We start from the raw sequence: 16,411 nt of genomic DNA on the forward strand, positions 1-16,411 counted from the left end.
TTAACAGGCCACAGATTGGGAAACGAGGAGACAGAAATGCCCCTGGTCTTAGTGACCTTGTGCAGCCAAACCAGGCTTGGACCAGGCATGATATGACAAGCCCCCTTTCTAGAGAACTGACTCCTGAGTTTATTTGCAGCCGGGATGTGTGTACCACGTTCAGCTCAAGGCAGAAGGCAACGACCACATTGAGCGGGCGCTCCCCCACCATCGGGTGATTGAGGTAAGGCATTAAGTGCTGCCGCTGCACCGGGGTGTGGGTGCCTCCCTGATCAGAAGTCCTCCCGTCTCCTCTGGCTGTCTGCCTTTCGTCTGTGGCAGGGGCAACTTTAATCCTAATTAAGGGTCCTCTTAGAATAGTGTCATCTTCACAAGCAACATCTTATGTGGGTTTTTAATGAACAGCGTTGCTGTCATGCATCCACAAAGGAAATTGGAACTGTTGTATCCTCCCCCCCGACTCGCCCTGTAAGTTCTGATCGTTATTCCACAAGTTAAGGATTTTAAGTCATAAGCGGCATTTCAAATCAAGGGACAATAATAGAAAGAACATGGGCTTAATAGGTGGCAGGGCCCCCCAGTTTTCTTAGGTTCAGATGACCTTTTTCCTGCTCCCATTTGGTGGGCAGAGTTTTTTGATGTTCAAGATTATGACCTAACTAAATTAATCCCTAAAGAGGACATCCTTTGAGTCACAGGATGTGGCCTGGGAATCATTTGAAGTAAGGCTTTTCTGTCACTGAATAACTCTCATTGGGAAGACTAGAGGGCTTAGGTGGGGTAAGAGGGGCTGCCTCTCTTAGTGGCTTTATTTAGGTGGCTTCATTATGCATGAAGATTGTGAGGAGTTTGGAGGGAGGATGTTGGGCCAGTTAGAACTTTTGACCTAGGAAGTGGATTTTCTTTTTTTTTGAAACGGAGTCTCACTCTGTCACCCAGGATGGAATGCAGTGCCGCGATTTCGGCTCACTGCAACCTCTGCCTTGTGGGTTCAAGTGATTCTCCTGCCTCAGCCTGTAGCTGGGACCACAGGCGCAATCCATCACCCCTGGCCGATTTTTGTATTTTTAATAGAGACGGTGTTGCATCATGTTGGCCAGGCTGGTCTTGAACTCCTGACCTCAGGTGATCTGCCCACTTGTGCCTCCCAAAGTGCTGGGATTATGGGCATGAGCCACTGCACAGGGCCGGAAGTGGATTTCCTTGATGTCTTTACGGTGTTGGCATTTTAGATGGCTGGAATGACTGCATCTCACACCAAATGCTTTGCATGTTCTCGGTGTAGTAACTTAGGCCAGGATCACTAGCATAACATGGACTGTGGCCGGGCAGGTAGGAAAGGGAAGGGGGCTGGCCCTCTGGGGTCTCGCAAACGCCATGTACAGACCCCATGCAGAGGGGGTGCTGTGACTCTGCCCCTGCTCCAACAGGCAAGGACATCCTTCTCCTTTTTTTAAGAGAAGCTGGAAAATCTGGCTTCATATATGAAGTTTCTTAATTTTTAACATGTTGGCAAGCAATTAAAACTTAGAAAAAAAAATACTGTGCTCTCGAAATGCAATGTGTCTATGGTCCAGGGATAGCCGTCTTCTGTCAGTTTGTGACCTTGGACGTAGGGTACTCAATGACAAACTTCGCTTCCTTAATGTAAGAAGTAAAGTTTGCAGTGAAGCAGCTCTCAGGCCGTCGGACGACTGGCATAGAAGTTCCTCCTCCAGCTTTCTCATTACTAGCATTCCCTGTTTCTCTCTCTAGGTTGGGAATAATGACATCGATGATGTAAACATCATAGTTTTCCGGCAGATTAATCAATTCGATTTAAGTGGAAATGTGATCACTTCCTCTGAGTACCTTCCTACATTATGGGTAAGACCAGACTTTAAACTCCAAATATTGTGTTCCCTTTGGCTTTGAGACAAGTGGGAATGGGATGTTTTTGGTTTTGTGCCTGTCCCATGCCTTAGGTATGATAGGTGGAGGTGCTCCAGAGTGCCGCTTGCCGAGGGCTGAGGTTGAGATTTAAGAACCTCGGACCACAACACGTATTTGGGAGAGTGATTGCCAGTTGTGAGAGAGAATGTATTCCAGTTTCAGATAACTGTCTGCCTTCAATTAATCTTTCAAAGAATTATAGTAGAAGCCTGATCAATGATCAATACAATATGGAATCTAACGTGGAAAGCCAATTTTAAAGATTAAGTGCCTTGTAACTTTTAAAATTTTCTCTGGAGTGGAGGTCATGTTAGGCGTTCTTGCATTGGTATAAAGAAATGCCTGAGGCTAGATAATTTAAAAGTAAAGAGATTTCACTGGCTCCTGGTTCTGTAGGCTGTACAGGAAGCATAGTGGCTTCTGCTTCTGGGGAGGCCTCAGCAGGCTTCTAATCATGGCAGAAGGTGTAGTGGGAGCAGGCATGTCATGTGGCAGAAGCTGGAGCAAAAGAGAGAGAGGTGGGGGCGCGGTGCCACACACTTTAAATGATCAGATCTCACAAGACCTCTATAACGGAGACAGCACCAAGCCACGAGGGATCCACCCTATGATCCAGTCGTCTCCCACCAGGCCCTACCTCCAGCACAGGGGATTACAATTCAACATGAGATTTGGGCAGGGACAAAAAATACCCAAACAGTCTCAGAGGTGGTGGGCGGTGGGCTGGAGAGCAGCTGGTCTGGGCTGTCTCTTGTCTCCAGTAGAGACTCACCTTGCTGCCTTGGCCGGTCACTTCCTTTCCACATGCCTCGGACCTGGTCCTCTGCAAAACCTAGATTTTGGACTCAGAGATGTCTTATAATGTTGTTCAGCTCTAACAAAATCTCCATGTTGCCATTAATGAAGAAATGTTTATAAAATACCCTGCAGACCGTCTGCAGATGTTAATGATTTGCTCTGGGGGTATATTGTTAAGATATACCTGTAGCTTTATAAGCAGGTAAGTATTTGGCATGGGTGAGGAAGTGTGTGTGGGCTTTAGTCCGGTCTGTCAAGGGCTTGCAGGCGTGTGCTTGTCGGGACCAGGCAGGTAATGTCAGAGAGTGCAGAGGGTTGAGTAGGGAGGGGGGCAAACTGGGGAACTCCTGCCCTGTCCATGAGGGGCACAGGGGAGGGGAGGAGGCAGAGGGGAGGGAGGAGGCAGAGAGGAGGGAGGAGACAGAGAGGAGGGGAGGAGACAGAGAGGAGGGGAGGAGGCAGAGGGGAGGGGAGGAGGCAGAGGGGAGGGGAGGAGGCAGAGGGGAGGGAGGAGGCAGAGGGGAGGGGAGGAGGCAGAGGGGAGGGGAGGAGGCAGAGGGGAGGGGAGGAGACAGAGGGGAGGGGAGGAGGCAGAGGGGAGGGGTGGAGGCAGAGGGGAGGGGAGGAGGCAGAGGGGAGGGGAGGAGGCAGAGGGGAGGGAGGAGGCAGAGGGGAGGGGTGGAGGCAGAGGGGAGGGAGGAGGCAGAGGGGAGGGAGGAGGCAGAGGGGAGGGGAGGAGGCAGAGGGGAGGGGAGGAGGCAGAGGGGAGGGGAGGAGGCAGAGGGGAGGGGAGGAGGCAGAGGGGAGGGGAGGAGGCAGAGGGGAGGGGAGGGCGCCGCTCTCTGGTTCCTGATTGTTGCAGTGCTGGAATTGAGGCTCAAGGCTGGTGTCACTTCCCAGTTTTCCAGAGAAGCTAGAAATTAGAATTATTTGAAACCACCTGATTTTTAAACATAGTCGGTGAATTCAGATTTACTTAAGATGTTATACAAGGCAAAAGAACACATAAGGGGTCTTTGATGTGACCCATAAGCCTTCAGTCTGTGACTTTCATTTTAGGAAAATTCCCCTTGTGTGTTATGTAGAAGGGTGCCAGCGTGGGCCCAGGGAGGTGGTCCTGGCATTCTCTTGTGGCAGGTGCAGTGTGGCATCCTCACAGCCTTTGCCATCAGCCAGGACTGCACCTTAGTCTTGCTCACGCCCCATCCTGGATGGGAGTGAGAACAGGCAACAACCCCAGAAATAAAGCCAGAAACCAAGTACTCCAGTGCCTCCTGAAGCAGTGTGGAGAGGCAAGTTCATGATGGGATGCGTTTTGAGTTTAACAGATACTGGAGTTAAGGTGACATCATATGATGAGGCAGTGCGAGGCGGGAACCCCCAGGAGTCCTCAGGGGGTTGAGTCCTAGGCTCCACCATGTGTAAGTTGTGTGACCTTAGGTGGCTTTGGCTCTCTGGGTCTCCACAGGGATAATAACAATGCCTGTTTTGTAGTCAGGAGTGGCGATAATGTAGATAAAATATCTGGCGCCTGCCTGACATGTTACAGATGTTCAACACGTGTTAGAAGCTATTCTTTCTAATATTACTATTATATTAACTCATATGACTATTTTGAGCAAGAACATAGGTAGTGAGAATCTGATTTGAATCTTAATTGCTGTGCATGGTGCATAACTGGATGAAGTGTCAGATGACAGAGGCATGTGTGATGTCTATGGAGGGAGCTTTCTTTTTCAAATATCCATGTTTCCAAAGACACCCACTCAGAGAGCGGCTGTCCTAAGGATGTCTGATAGGAAATATTGATTGTGTTTCAGTTTCAAAGCATCTCCGGCTTTGTTTCTCTCTCCAGGTCAAGCTTTATAAAAGCGAAAACCTTGACAATCCGATCCAGACAGTTTCCCTTGGCCAGTCCCTGTTCTTCCATTTCCCCCCGCTTCTCAGAGACGGCGAGGTAATGCCTGTGGTCAGATTCTACCTTCTGCCTTTGTTTTAATAATTCTGCTATTTAGTTTAAGGAAGCACAGTTCTCTCCTTTTCTCCCTAAACACCACTCTGCAGAGATGCACTCTCTGAATCAAAAGAGGTTGAGTTCTGTAGGGATTATTTTTTCCTCATTGTTTTCCTATTTACAAAAAGAATACATATTCATGGCAGGAGATTATGGAAAAAAGAAAAAAAAAAGACATAAGCCCATCATCCAGAAATAGCCACTGCTAACGTGGTGATTGGTATCCTTTGGGTGTTTTTTCAGGCACGTGTGTGCCTGCATGTATAAATATAAATAGACATTCATTTTAATAATTCAAAACTTACACTGTTTTGTACATTGTTTTCTAATCTGTGCCTTTCAATGAAGAAGTTATCACAAATCTGTTCCTCATCATTAAATCTTTTTTTTTTTTTTTGAGACAGAGTCTCACCTTGTTGCCCAGGCTGGAGTGCAGTGGTGCGATCTTGGCTCACTGCAAGCTCCGCCTCCCGGGTTCACGCCATTCTCCTGCCTCAGCCTCTGGAGTACCTGGGACTACAGGCGCATGTCACCACGCCCAGCTAATTTTTTTTTTTTTTTTTTTTGTATTTTTGGTCGAGACGGGGTTTCACCGTGTTAGCCAGGATGGTCTCGATCTCCTGACCTTGTGATCCACCCGCCTCAGCCTCCCAAAGTGCTGAGATTATAGGCGAGAGCCACTGTGCCCGGTTAAATCTTTCATACTGTGATTTTTATGGAGAGTAGTCCGTAAACTAGGAAATGCCATGATTTATGTAATCAAGGCCTACTGTTGGGCATGATCAACTCTTGCGCTTTGAACATATCACCCCATGCATTCCTTCTAGGAAGGTTTCTGCTAAGAAGTCCACTTTTAAAAATGCCTTGTAATTTTTAAAAATTTCTGTATTTTAAAATTCTGCTGTTTAGTTTAAGGACACACAGTTTCCTCATGATGGGGAATCCGTTGAATGAGATGAGTTGCTTTTCTCTTCCTGCTTTGAAATTCTTCTCTGTCTTTGATAATCTGATTATAATGTGTGTTGTGTAGAACACTTGCAGCTTGACCTTTTTGGTGTCCTTTGTGTTACATGAATCTAGATGTCACCCTCCTTGGAACTGGAAGGTTTTCAGCCATTATTTTGTACATCATTTACTGACTATAAAGTACTTATTATCAATTCTATTTGGATAGAGCTAATTTGTAGTTGGTGTGGGGAGTGCAAACTTTGCAAAGAATTTGGTTCTTTTCTGGTGGTCTTAGCCTGAGGATGTCAAGTGTGAGCCTAGGGGGTAACGTTCCCTCTCCTGGCTCCTTACCACCTGCTGTGAGAATGATCTACTCTGGCCCTTCTCTGTGGAAAATGACTGCAAAATAATGAAACAGGCTGTCATGGAATTTTCCCCTCCTCTTTCTCCAGGGGTGTTGAAATAGTCACTTTCTACAGCAATGTGGAAACATCTTGGGCTTTGAGATCACACTTCCCCTGAGTTTAGAGCCTTCATAGATGTGTGGCAGCCTTCTTAGCTGAGTGACCCTGGGCAAGTTACTCCTAGTCTCTTCATGCTTGACTTTCCTCATCTATAAGACGGGGGTGATGATCCCGACCTTGCCAGTGGTTGAAAGCAGAGCAGCCACGGGCCTCATGCAGTGTGCATGGTGCCTGGCACCTGGTCGGTGCTTAGCACACAGAGCTGTGGCTGCCCCTGGTGCTGTTCCAGGGATGCTGTATTTTTAGGATTTGCCAGCTTATGTGCCTCTCAAACATCGTCCCTTAGAAATCAGCCTCGTTGTGGATCCTCAGTTGTATCACATACCTCCCTAATCAGAATTGGCTCATAATAATTTTTTGTGTTTCATAAAGTCAGATCCTCAGAGGACTGTAATTGTCAAGGTTGAGTACTCATAACAAGAGCTGCAGGCTCTGACAGCCTTATCAGAAGCCACAGTCTCAGAGACACTGGGAACACACGCCCGCCACTGCTAGAATAGCCCACTGAGGTTGCTACTTTGAAGGTAGCAACCTTGGTTTGGATGTGTAGACTTGGGGATTTCTTTAAAAACATAAAGTTCTTTACATCACAGCCATATGTTAGGTTTTAGTTTTCATTTGCTTTGCCAGAGCTGTCCTTTTAAAAATAACTTCTTCCCATGTGTGTATAGAACTATGTTGTGCTTCTGGACTCCACACTCCCCAGATCCCAGTATGACTACATCTTGCCTCAAGTTTCTTTCACCGCAGTGGGCTACCATAAACACATCACCTTGATTTTTAATCCCACGGTAAGTAAAAGACGGAGTTTAAAAAAAAATAATGGATTGTGTTTGGTGGCTCATGCCTGTAATCCCAGCACTTTGGGAGGCCAAGGCTGTTGGATCTCTTGAGCCAGGAGTTTCAGACCAGCCTGGGCAATATGGTCAAACCCCATCTCTACAAAAAATACAAAAATTAACTGGGCGTGGTGGATTATATATATATAGTCGCAGCTACTCGGGAGGCTGAGGTGGGAGGATCACCTGAGCCTGGGAGGTCGAGGCCTCGATGAGCCATGATCATGTCCCTGCACTCCAGCTTGGGTAACAGAGTGAGACCCTTTCTCCGGAAGAAGAAAAACAAAACAAAACAAATCCAAACAATCCATGGGGTGGCGAGAGAAGGTGTGCCGTACAACCTATGCTCCAGACTGCAGGTTGCAGGGCAGATATTTAAAGGGCTCCTGGCACTGGGTCACTTTCTCATTCTGCCTTCTGGATTCTGGGCTTCCCCAGATTGTTTTTAGGTTTTCTGAGCCCTGATGCCTGCGATTTCCTTTGAGGAGGAAACTGGTAACAAGAGCAGTGTAATTGTTTAGATCGGTGGCTCAGGAATGATTTTGGGGGAGGAGGGACACCACTACCCCGTTGCTGGATTGACGTGTGCTCCTCCATGAGGGGACACATGGTACATGGCCACTCAAACCTCTAGAACCAACTGCTACTTTACAGGAAATAGAGAGGACCCAGGAGCCACAAATGACTCCACAGGGATGCAGGATAAACACCTGGCGCCTGATTTGTTTGACAAGTAAATTGCAAGGAAAAAAAAAAACCCAACAACAGATGGACAGAATACCTGTGGGTTAAAAGAAACTTAATTTATCGCTTAATTCGGTACAATATGTGGCCCTTACTATATGCAATATGTGTATCTGTTGCATACAGTCTGTCCTGTATCCGATAGACTGGAACAGTGGAACAAACAAAACGTACAGGTATCTTTCATCTTCTTGATAAAAGTATTTAGCGATTCCTAAAGCTCAGGTGCAATATTGTCACCTGATGATTAAACTGACACATCAGGCATGACAAACACAGAGTCCAGGGCTCAGCCTCAGGACTTCTGATTCTGAATTTGACAGGGGGTGAAAGTGTAGCACAAAAGTCTGCATTAAAAAACAAAAATCTGGCCTCATAGCTACTGTATTGGTCATTGCTTCTAGGCCTTTTCAGTGGGAAGAATAAGAATTTTCTTGTTTTCAAAAAATATAGCTGTAAATGGAACCATATCTTCCGATCCTCCTTATCCCTCTTTTGATAACTGCACAGCATTCCTCCGTGTGGATATACCATATGTCTTAGGCCATTCGGGCTGCTGTTTTGTAACTTAGACTGGGTAACTTATAAACAACCAACATTTATTTCTTACAGTCTTAGAGGCTGGGAACTCCAGGATTAGGCGTTGGCAGATTTGGGGTCTGGCGAGGACTTGCTGTCTGCTTCACAGATGGTGCCTCCTAGCTGTGTCCCCACAAGGCGGAAAGGGGCAAACCAGTTCCCTCAGGCCTCTTTGATAGGGGCATTAATCCCTGACTGAGTCACCGCCTAAAAGGGGTGTCGTCTTGATACTATCACGTTGTGGATTAGGGTTCAGCCTGTGAACTCGGTAGGCACAGACACGTTCAGATCCTGGCACTACGTGTAGGATTTTCAGTTCGCCCCAGGTTGAGGGGCTTTTGTGTTGTTACTGGTTTTCTGCTATTACACATAATATTACACATAACCCTTTAACGAATTGCCTCGTGCATGCATGTTTTTGAATGTTCGTCAGTCTCTCTTTGGAACACACTCCCAGAAGTGAAATTGCTGAGGCAAAGGGTAAATGCATCCGGAATTCTGATCGATCCGGCCACTTCCCTTCTGTGGGGTTTTACTGTTTTGTATTCCCGCCAGCAGTGAATGAATACCCTTTTCTCCCCAACAGAGTATGTTGTCAAAGTTTTCAGTGTTTGCAGTCTAATAGATGAGAAGTGATATTATCTCAGTGTACTTTTAATTTGCATTTCTCTCTCTTCATGTGGTTAAGAGCCATTTGTATTTTCTGTGAACTGTTTAACCTATTTTCTGTAGAATTTTTGGTCTTTTTCAACTGTTTTCAGCTCTTTGTATATTAGGAATATTAACCCTTTGTAATGTCTGTTGTACGTATTTTTCTCAGTTTGTCGTTTATCTTTTTACTTGGCTTATGCAAAGATTTACTTTATTTCTATGTTAGATGTGTTGATATTTTTCTTATTGCTTCTGGATTTTAAAGTCATAGGAAGGTTTTCTTCCTTCCCAGCTTTTATAGGAATTTATCGTGTTTTTTTTCAGGGGGACTTTTACGATTTCTCTTTTTACATTTAAACTTCTCTATCCATTTGGAGTTTTTCCTGGTATAGGTGTGAAGTATGGCTCCAAATTGTCTTTTTCCATATGCTATCCAGTTGCCATTTCATGCTTTTTAAACGCCATCCTGCATGGAAGGTGGACAGGAAATACCTCTCATTTAGAGATGAGAAGATGGGAACCTAGAAGGAGATGTGAGCAGCGCAAGGTCACCAGCTCACGCGGAGCAGAGCTAGGGCTTGAGCAGAGCTCTGCTGCTGATTCCGGGCTTCTGTGAAGAGTGGTTCATGCTCAGTGAGCCTGTAAATATGACCATACCTAAACAAGAGAGTTTTTCTCATGACCCAGGAGGAAGCGCTTCCTTGTTCTTCCCAGCGGAGACCTGGTTAGAAAGTGCCGGAGAGGGCTAGGTGCGGTGGCTCACGCCTGTAATCCCAGCATTTTAGGAGGCTGAGGTGGGCGGATCACTTGAGGTCAGGAGTTTGAGACCACCGTGGGCAATGTGGTGAAACCCCATCTCTACTAACCATACAAAAATTAGCCAGGCATGGTGGCGCGCATCTGTAATCCCAGCTGCTCGAGAGGCTGAGGCAGGAGAATTGCTTGACCCGGGGTGCAGAGTTTGTAGTGAGCTAAGATAGCCCCACTGCACTCCAGCCTAGGCGACAGAGCAAGACTCTGTCTCAAAAAAAAAAAAAAAAAAGAAAGTGCCAGAAAGGTAAGCATATGCAAGACCCACTTACCTTTGTTTGGGGCTGCACTGTGGCCCCAGCGGGCGGGAGAGGTTTCTGTGGAGGCCGCTGACAGCTGCAGGCAGCGACATTCTCAGAAGCCCCTAGCAGACAGCTCATCTGGGCTCAGGGACACACCTGAGAGCCGGTGGCAGGAATGTAGAGACACTGCTTGGTGGTGGCCGAGCAGCCCAACGTCGTAGCTGCTGCCTGTCACTTTGGAGAATGTGAGAAACTGTGCCTGCCGGGGCTTGGATTCCCGAGCAGGGCCAAGTGATGAATGAAGGGAGCGCCTGCTCTGTACCACCCTGCACAGGGCCTTCACAGGTTGATCCTTACAGTAAGCCTTCGAGCAGGTGTGCCGTTCCTCCCATTTCCACAGAAGCCCAGAAACATTGAGTCACTTCCCGAGTGTTAGTCAGCAGAACCAGGACTCAGGTGAGGCAGTTTGTCTCAAGCCACGTGGTTTCCGCCTTGTTCTGCCCTCCTCGTGATGAGTGGCTCAGCATTGCACGTTCATGGGGGCTTTGTAAGCACATGGGTTTCCTTCTTTGTTGTGACTGCCCGCGGCCTCGCGACTGGATTTGACTCAGTATTCTGTGCACTGCTGAGTATTTCACATACTCATTTCATCGAGTTTCACAGCATCCACCCCTAGTGGGTGTTGTTCATACAATCTCCATGTCATAGTTGAGTAAACTGAGTCTCAGCGTGGTTGCCTGAGTTTACCCAGTGAGGCCTGGGACCTGAGCCTACACTCAATCACTCTAATTCCTGCTGAATTAAACTTTTATTTACATATTTATTCTTTTTTTTTTTTTTTTTTCTGAGATGGAGTCTTGCTTTGTCGCCCCTGCTAGAGTGCAGTGTCATGATCTTGGCCCACTGCAACCTCTGCCTCCTGGGTTCAAGTGATTCTCCTGTGTCAGCCTCCTGAGTAACTGGGATTACAGGCGTGCACCATCGCTCCTGGCTAATTTTGTATTTTTAATAGAGATGGGGTTTCACCATGCTTGCCAGGCTGGTCTTGAACTCCTGACCTCAGGTGATCTGCCCACCTCAGCCTCCCAAAGTGCTGGGATTACAGGCATGAGCCACCGCGCCTGGCCTGAATTAAACTTAAGTGTTTACTTCAGTGGAAAAATGGGTTGGGATCTAAGAGATGTCCAAAAATACAGGAGTAGGCAGTTGGAGATGGAAATCTGTTCCTGCCCTTACTCTTTCATTTATGAAAGGGCATCCCAGGTACAGTGTCCCCCACAGTCACTTTCTAGCCTAGCAGTTCTCGGATGGGTTGGTTGCAGGACCGCTTTATACTGTTAAAAATTATTGAGGATTTCAAAGAGTTTGAGTTTGCATGGATTATCTCTGTGTGTATTTATCATATTAGAAATTAAAACAGGTGTTGAAAACACGAGAACCCACAAAGCCACGCATTCCATTAGTTGTGAGCGTGATGACGTCAGGGCACGTAGCCTCTGGAAAAGTCCACTGTGCACTTGTGAACAAATGAGGTGGAAAAGGCACATCACATCTTACTATTGTCATGAAAATAGCTGCGGCCTTGGGAACCTCCTGAGAGAGGTGTCCCGGTACCCTACACTGAAAACATTGGTCTGGCTCATTAACTTGTTTTTATCATGACTAGAAAGTTCTCATTTCATTTATTTGTTTCCTTTATAGGAGTAGAGTGGGCTAATAGGATCTAGGTTCACTTGATGCTTTAGAACCCAGCATTTCAGGGGCTTTAGCAAGATGGAAATTTCTGTCTCATGTCAAGTATCCAGGAGTGACGAGTGCAGAGATAGTCTGGTAGCTCCAAGGCGTCAGGGCACCCATGCCCCTTCTGTCTCATTGTGCCGTTCCAGTGCATTGCTTTTCTCCAAAATGGGGCAATTGGCCAAATGCTGTCCACCCAGCAAAAGGGAGGGCACACCACTTCTCCTCTAGGGTCCAGTCAGGGTGTGGCACTTACTGCTTCTGTTCCTATACCATTGGCCAGAATTTAGTTCCAGAGCTGCGCCTGGCTGCAGGGGAGGCTTGGAAAGGTAGTCTGTATTCTCAGTGGCCCAGATAAAAGTTGGGGGTTCTCTTGGGAGAAAGGGAGAATGGCAACAGGGATGCTGGTAGCAGTGCCTGCTTTGCTTCCTCACTAGGTCGTACTGGCTGGGAATAGCTGCCCCTCACTGTGTGCCTTGGGCCTAGAACAGTAGGTTCTTGATACATCCTTGTGGGACTAAGTCCCTGCAAGTTGCTGGGACTCAACAAACTGAGACCCAGTTGCTTTTCAACCACCAAGACTCCCTGATAGCTGCATCTTTTCATTCCCTCGGTTTGGAGGAACGTTCAGAGGCTGAGGAATGCCTTGTCATTGGAATCTCTTTGTCCCTGAGTTTCAGAAGCAAATAGAGTGAGAGTTTGGGCAGAAGAGGATTCATGGGAAAACATATCCAAATCACTTTGGTTTCTTCCTTTGGATAGAAAGAATTTGGATCATGAGGGCCCCTGGGTGTCCTCGGGTGGCCACTTTGGAAGGCTGGGTGGGTGGTGGCTGTGATACTGTGGAAGATGGATGATGGACAAGCGTGCGGCCTTGGTGAGGAGTGACAGGGCTCTCGGTGTTTGCAGAGGAAGCTGCCTGAACAGGACATCGCACAAGGATCCTACATTGCCCTGCCACTGACGCTGCTGGTTCTGCTGGCCGGTTACAACCATGACAAGGTAGGAAATGCAGAGGCCTCAGGAGACGGCAGGCGTGTCAGGGAGAGCGAGTCCTCACAGCTGCAGGAGTGATAGCAGGGGGATATCCAGGGTCACAGAAAACACATTTCAGGGTCGGGAGGGCCCCTGAAGGCCTCAAGTCCACTCTTAGGTCTCCTTTCAAGGCTGTAAACTTCTGTAACATCTCCTAATCCTTAAACCTGGAACACCTCTAGGGACATGTTGGTCCCAGAGAAAGGCCAGCCCATCCCTAGTACAGCGGCCTGCCTCGTTTGAACTGAAACCCACCCATTAGCACATGGCAGCTGCTGCTCATGTCTGAAGAAGGTGTGTTGAGAAGTGAGGCTCCGCTGTTCGTCTGGCAGAAGCCTCCTCTTTGTACCCCTCTCTCTCACACGTTCTCTTTTCCAGCTCATTCCTTTGCTGCTGCAGTTAACAAGCCGGCTGCAGGGAGTCCGCGCGCTCGGTCAGGCAGCCTCTGACAATAGCGGCCCAGAAGATGCAAAGAGACAAGCCAAGAAACAGAAGACAAGGCGGACGTGAGGAGGAAGGGGCAGTTGCAGTCTCACTTGGGACAGGCCACAGCCAGGGGTCCGGCTGCCACCTGCCCATGGGATAAAGCCAAAAGCATGCGTCAGCTAACTTCAGCCTGTGCTGCTGGCCCCATGCCCCGTGTCCCGCATCACTGTGGCATCCTGCACCCATCCTCACCCCTCCATATGGCCCCTCGTGCAATGCAATGAATGGACCCTCCTGTCACTCTGCTGAACAGAATTTATTTTCTGAGTCAAATATAATTTATTATTTTTGTCAAAGAAGTATTTAAGCTGTGCTGTGGTGTGAGAATGTCATTCTTGATCTTCAGCCTTCGTTTGCAAGAAGAGTTCCAGTTAACATGGTGTTTGGATCCATGGTGAGGTACCCTAGGAATTTATCTGTTTTCTTCACTTCCCTTTGCATCTGAGATCCCTGCTGGAAACCACAGCACCCTGTATCCACTATTAGGAGGCTATGTTAGGAGGTAAAAATCAATAAAATGGCCCATTCATTTGTGTTGTAGCTCATCTCAGATGTATTTCTTGGATGGCATGCGCGTAACCCCCGGGGTCTTCAGTTAAGCCACATGTAGAGCAAGTCAGAGTCTTGAGTGAAGCTGACTAGGGCAAGACAAACACCAGCTCAGTCGACATAATCCCAGCTGCTTTTGGCCTCAGTGATAGAGAAATCGGAGATAGTGGGGATTGTGGCAAATTGAAGTGTTCCCACCACGTCTAAAGGAAGCTTAGGTACTCAACTCTGGCTCACCCCTGCTGCGCAGAAATGTGCGTTCACTTTTCTAGAGAAGCCAGAAAAAGATTTCTATGAAATTTTCCCAATTTTAAACATTAGCCACAAATGCAGTGTTTTAAAAATAACTACACACTTTGGCCAAACAAAATGCCTACGTCGGCCGGGTGAGGCTTAAAGGTTGCCGGCTTGCCTGAGAGATCCAGAGGAAGTCACAGCATTTTAACAGCATGAACTTAATCCTTGCAGGAAGTCATTAAGTTAATTAGGTGATACTGAAGGAGGGGACACAGCCATGCATCCAACATTTATTGGGTGCCGCATAGGACAGGCATGGGTATGTGAGGATGAGTAGAGTAGACAACACTCTACAGCAAGCTGGAAGAGGCCAGGGGGCTCCATCTGCCTTGTTCTTTGTACCCCAATGCTTGGCACGTGGTGGGTATTCAGTAAGGAATGAATGAACGCATGCACACAGGAACGAATAGATGGGCACACAGCGCGTGCCCTCACAGCACATGGCCCATCACTGGGTAGAAGGCAAGTCAGTAAGTAGACAGGGGTAATGCAGTGAGCCGAGGACCTCCAGGTGGAGGAACATGGGGACCCCAGGAGCACAGAGCAGAGTTCTCATCCCACCGGAGAGCTCAGGGAGCTTTCTGGATATGATGCGTGAGCAGAGTCCAAAAGGACGAAGCACGGACAGAGGGAAAACAAGGCGGAAGTTCTTGTTAGGTGCCACTACCCCCGCAGAGGGTCAGCTTGGGGGACTCCGTGGCTCTTGGGGGCCAACCGCAGAGCTGCCCTGTTCCCACCTATCAGCTAGCTTGGTGTTGGCACCGTGGAAGGAAAGTGAACAGTGTTGAAGATCTGGGACAGATGTGGTATTAATACAGAATCCTTTTCTTGGAGTGTTTTCCAACTCTTATTCCAAGTGGACTCCCAGAAACATCCCTTTTGAATGTTAATGGGATTTTTATTGACGGGGTGTAAAGGTTAAGAGCTTGTGAAAGATACCATTAAGTGTCAATACACTCCATCCAGTTCCGGAGGCTGCCAGTAAGTGGCAGGCTTTCCCCATCGCTGGCTGCAGGTCTCCCTTGGCCTTGGTGGAACTTGTGTGGGTCATTCTCAATCCATTTGAAAGTTGGGCCTGTTTGGTTGTATGTAATTTTCTGTTCATCATTTTTCTGGCAATCTCAGGACAGAACTCCTCTGATCCTCCTGTGAGAAGTAAACAATGTTATTAGATTTTTTTTTTTTTTTTTGAGACGGAGTTTTGCTCTTGTGGCCCAGGCTGGAGTGCAGTAGGGTGATCTCAGCTCACTGCAACCTCCGCCTCCCGGTTTCAAGCGATTTCCTGCCTCAGCCTCCCGAGTAGCTGGGATTACAGGTGCCCACCACCATGCCCAGCTAATTTTTTTGTATTTTTAGTGGAGACTGGGTTTCACCATATTGTCCAGGCTGGTCTTGAACTCCTTACCTCAGGTGATCCACCAACCTCAGCCTCCCAAAGTGCTGGGATTATAGGTGAGAGCTACCGCACCCGGCCTGTTATTAGATTTGGAATGGGACAAAAGTCATATGAGAGACTTGTTTGCTGAGGAATTAAAAAAAAAAAAAAATGGTCTAAGATGGCGGGTTCTTGGGGAACTCTGTTCTGTCCACATTTTTGCCTATTAAAGTGGCCATAAAAACAACCATAAATCCTTGATGAGGAGCTTTAGGGCAGTGCCATTCTTTTTTAATTAAAAACTATTTTATTTTTTTGTAGAGACGGTCTCGGCTATGTTGACCAGGCTGGTCTTGAACTCTTGGCCTTAAGTGATCCTTCTGCCTCAAAGTGCTGAGATGATAGGCATGAGTCACCATACTTGGCCAGGGCAGTGCCATTCTAAGGCAATGGCTTCACTTCAATTTTCTGGGGTTACAGCAGATGGGAAGGGCCGAAGGTGGCATGAGAACGTGTGTGTGTGTGTGTTTGTGTGTGTGTGTGTGTATGTGCATGTGTGTGTGGAAGGATTGGTGAGATGACTGGAGGAAGAGGCAGTCCTTGTGCTTAACTCTCATGGCCTAAATAGCGAGAAACAAAGATTCAGGAAATAAGGAAAAAACAAATGAGTGATTGCCTCTCTGGATCAAGCACACCAGCAGGCACAACCAGCCTTTCTTGAGCTACTGTGTGCCAGGCACCATGGCGCACCCTTGCATGCATGTGGACGCTTCATGAGTTCATGAAGCAGGTATACTTCCAGCCCCATTTTTCAGAGAAAGAAACTGAGGCTGAACAATCTGGCAGCTGTC

General features: G+C 47.5%; 1 protein-coding gene across 1 annotated transcript in view; it reads left to right on the top strand.

The window, feature by feature from the left end:
- The window catches only part of LOC105467714 (BOS complex subunit NOMO1), a 63,728-nt gene extending 49,849 nt beyond the window's left edge, over positions 1–13,879 (top strand). Inside the window, exons 26-31 of the mRNA XM_011717374.2 lie at positions 140–223; positions 1,756–1,866; positions 4,586–4,687; positions 6,888–7,007; positions 12,728–12,820; positions 13,232–13,879. Of these exons, the coding sequence (XP_011715676.2) occupies positions 140–223; positions 1,756–1,866; positions 4,586–4,687; positions 6,888–7,007; positions 12,728–12,820; positions 13,232–13,363 (642 nt within the window). The 3' untranslated portion in view covers positions 13,364–13,879. The remainder of the gene's footprint in view (positions 1–139; positions 224–1,755; positions 1,867–4,585; positions 4,688–6,887; positions 7,008–12,727; positions 12,821–13,231) is intronic.
- Positions 13,880–16,411: the final 2,532 nt, after the last annotated feature.

The sequence above is a fragment of the Macaca nemestrina genome, chromosome 18 (genome assembly GCF_043159975.1).
Source record: "Macaca nemestrina isolate mMacNem1 chromosome 18, mMacNem.hap1, whole genome shotgun sequence".
NCBI classification, from domain to species: Eukaryota; Metazoa; Chordata; class Mammalia; order Primates; family Cercopithecidae; genus Macaca; species Macaca nemestrina.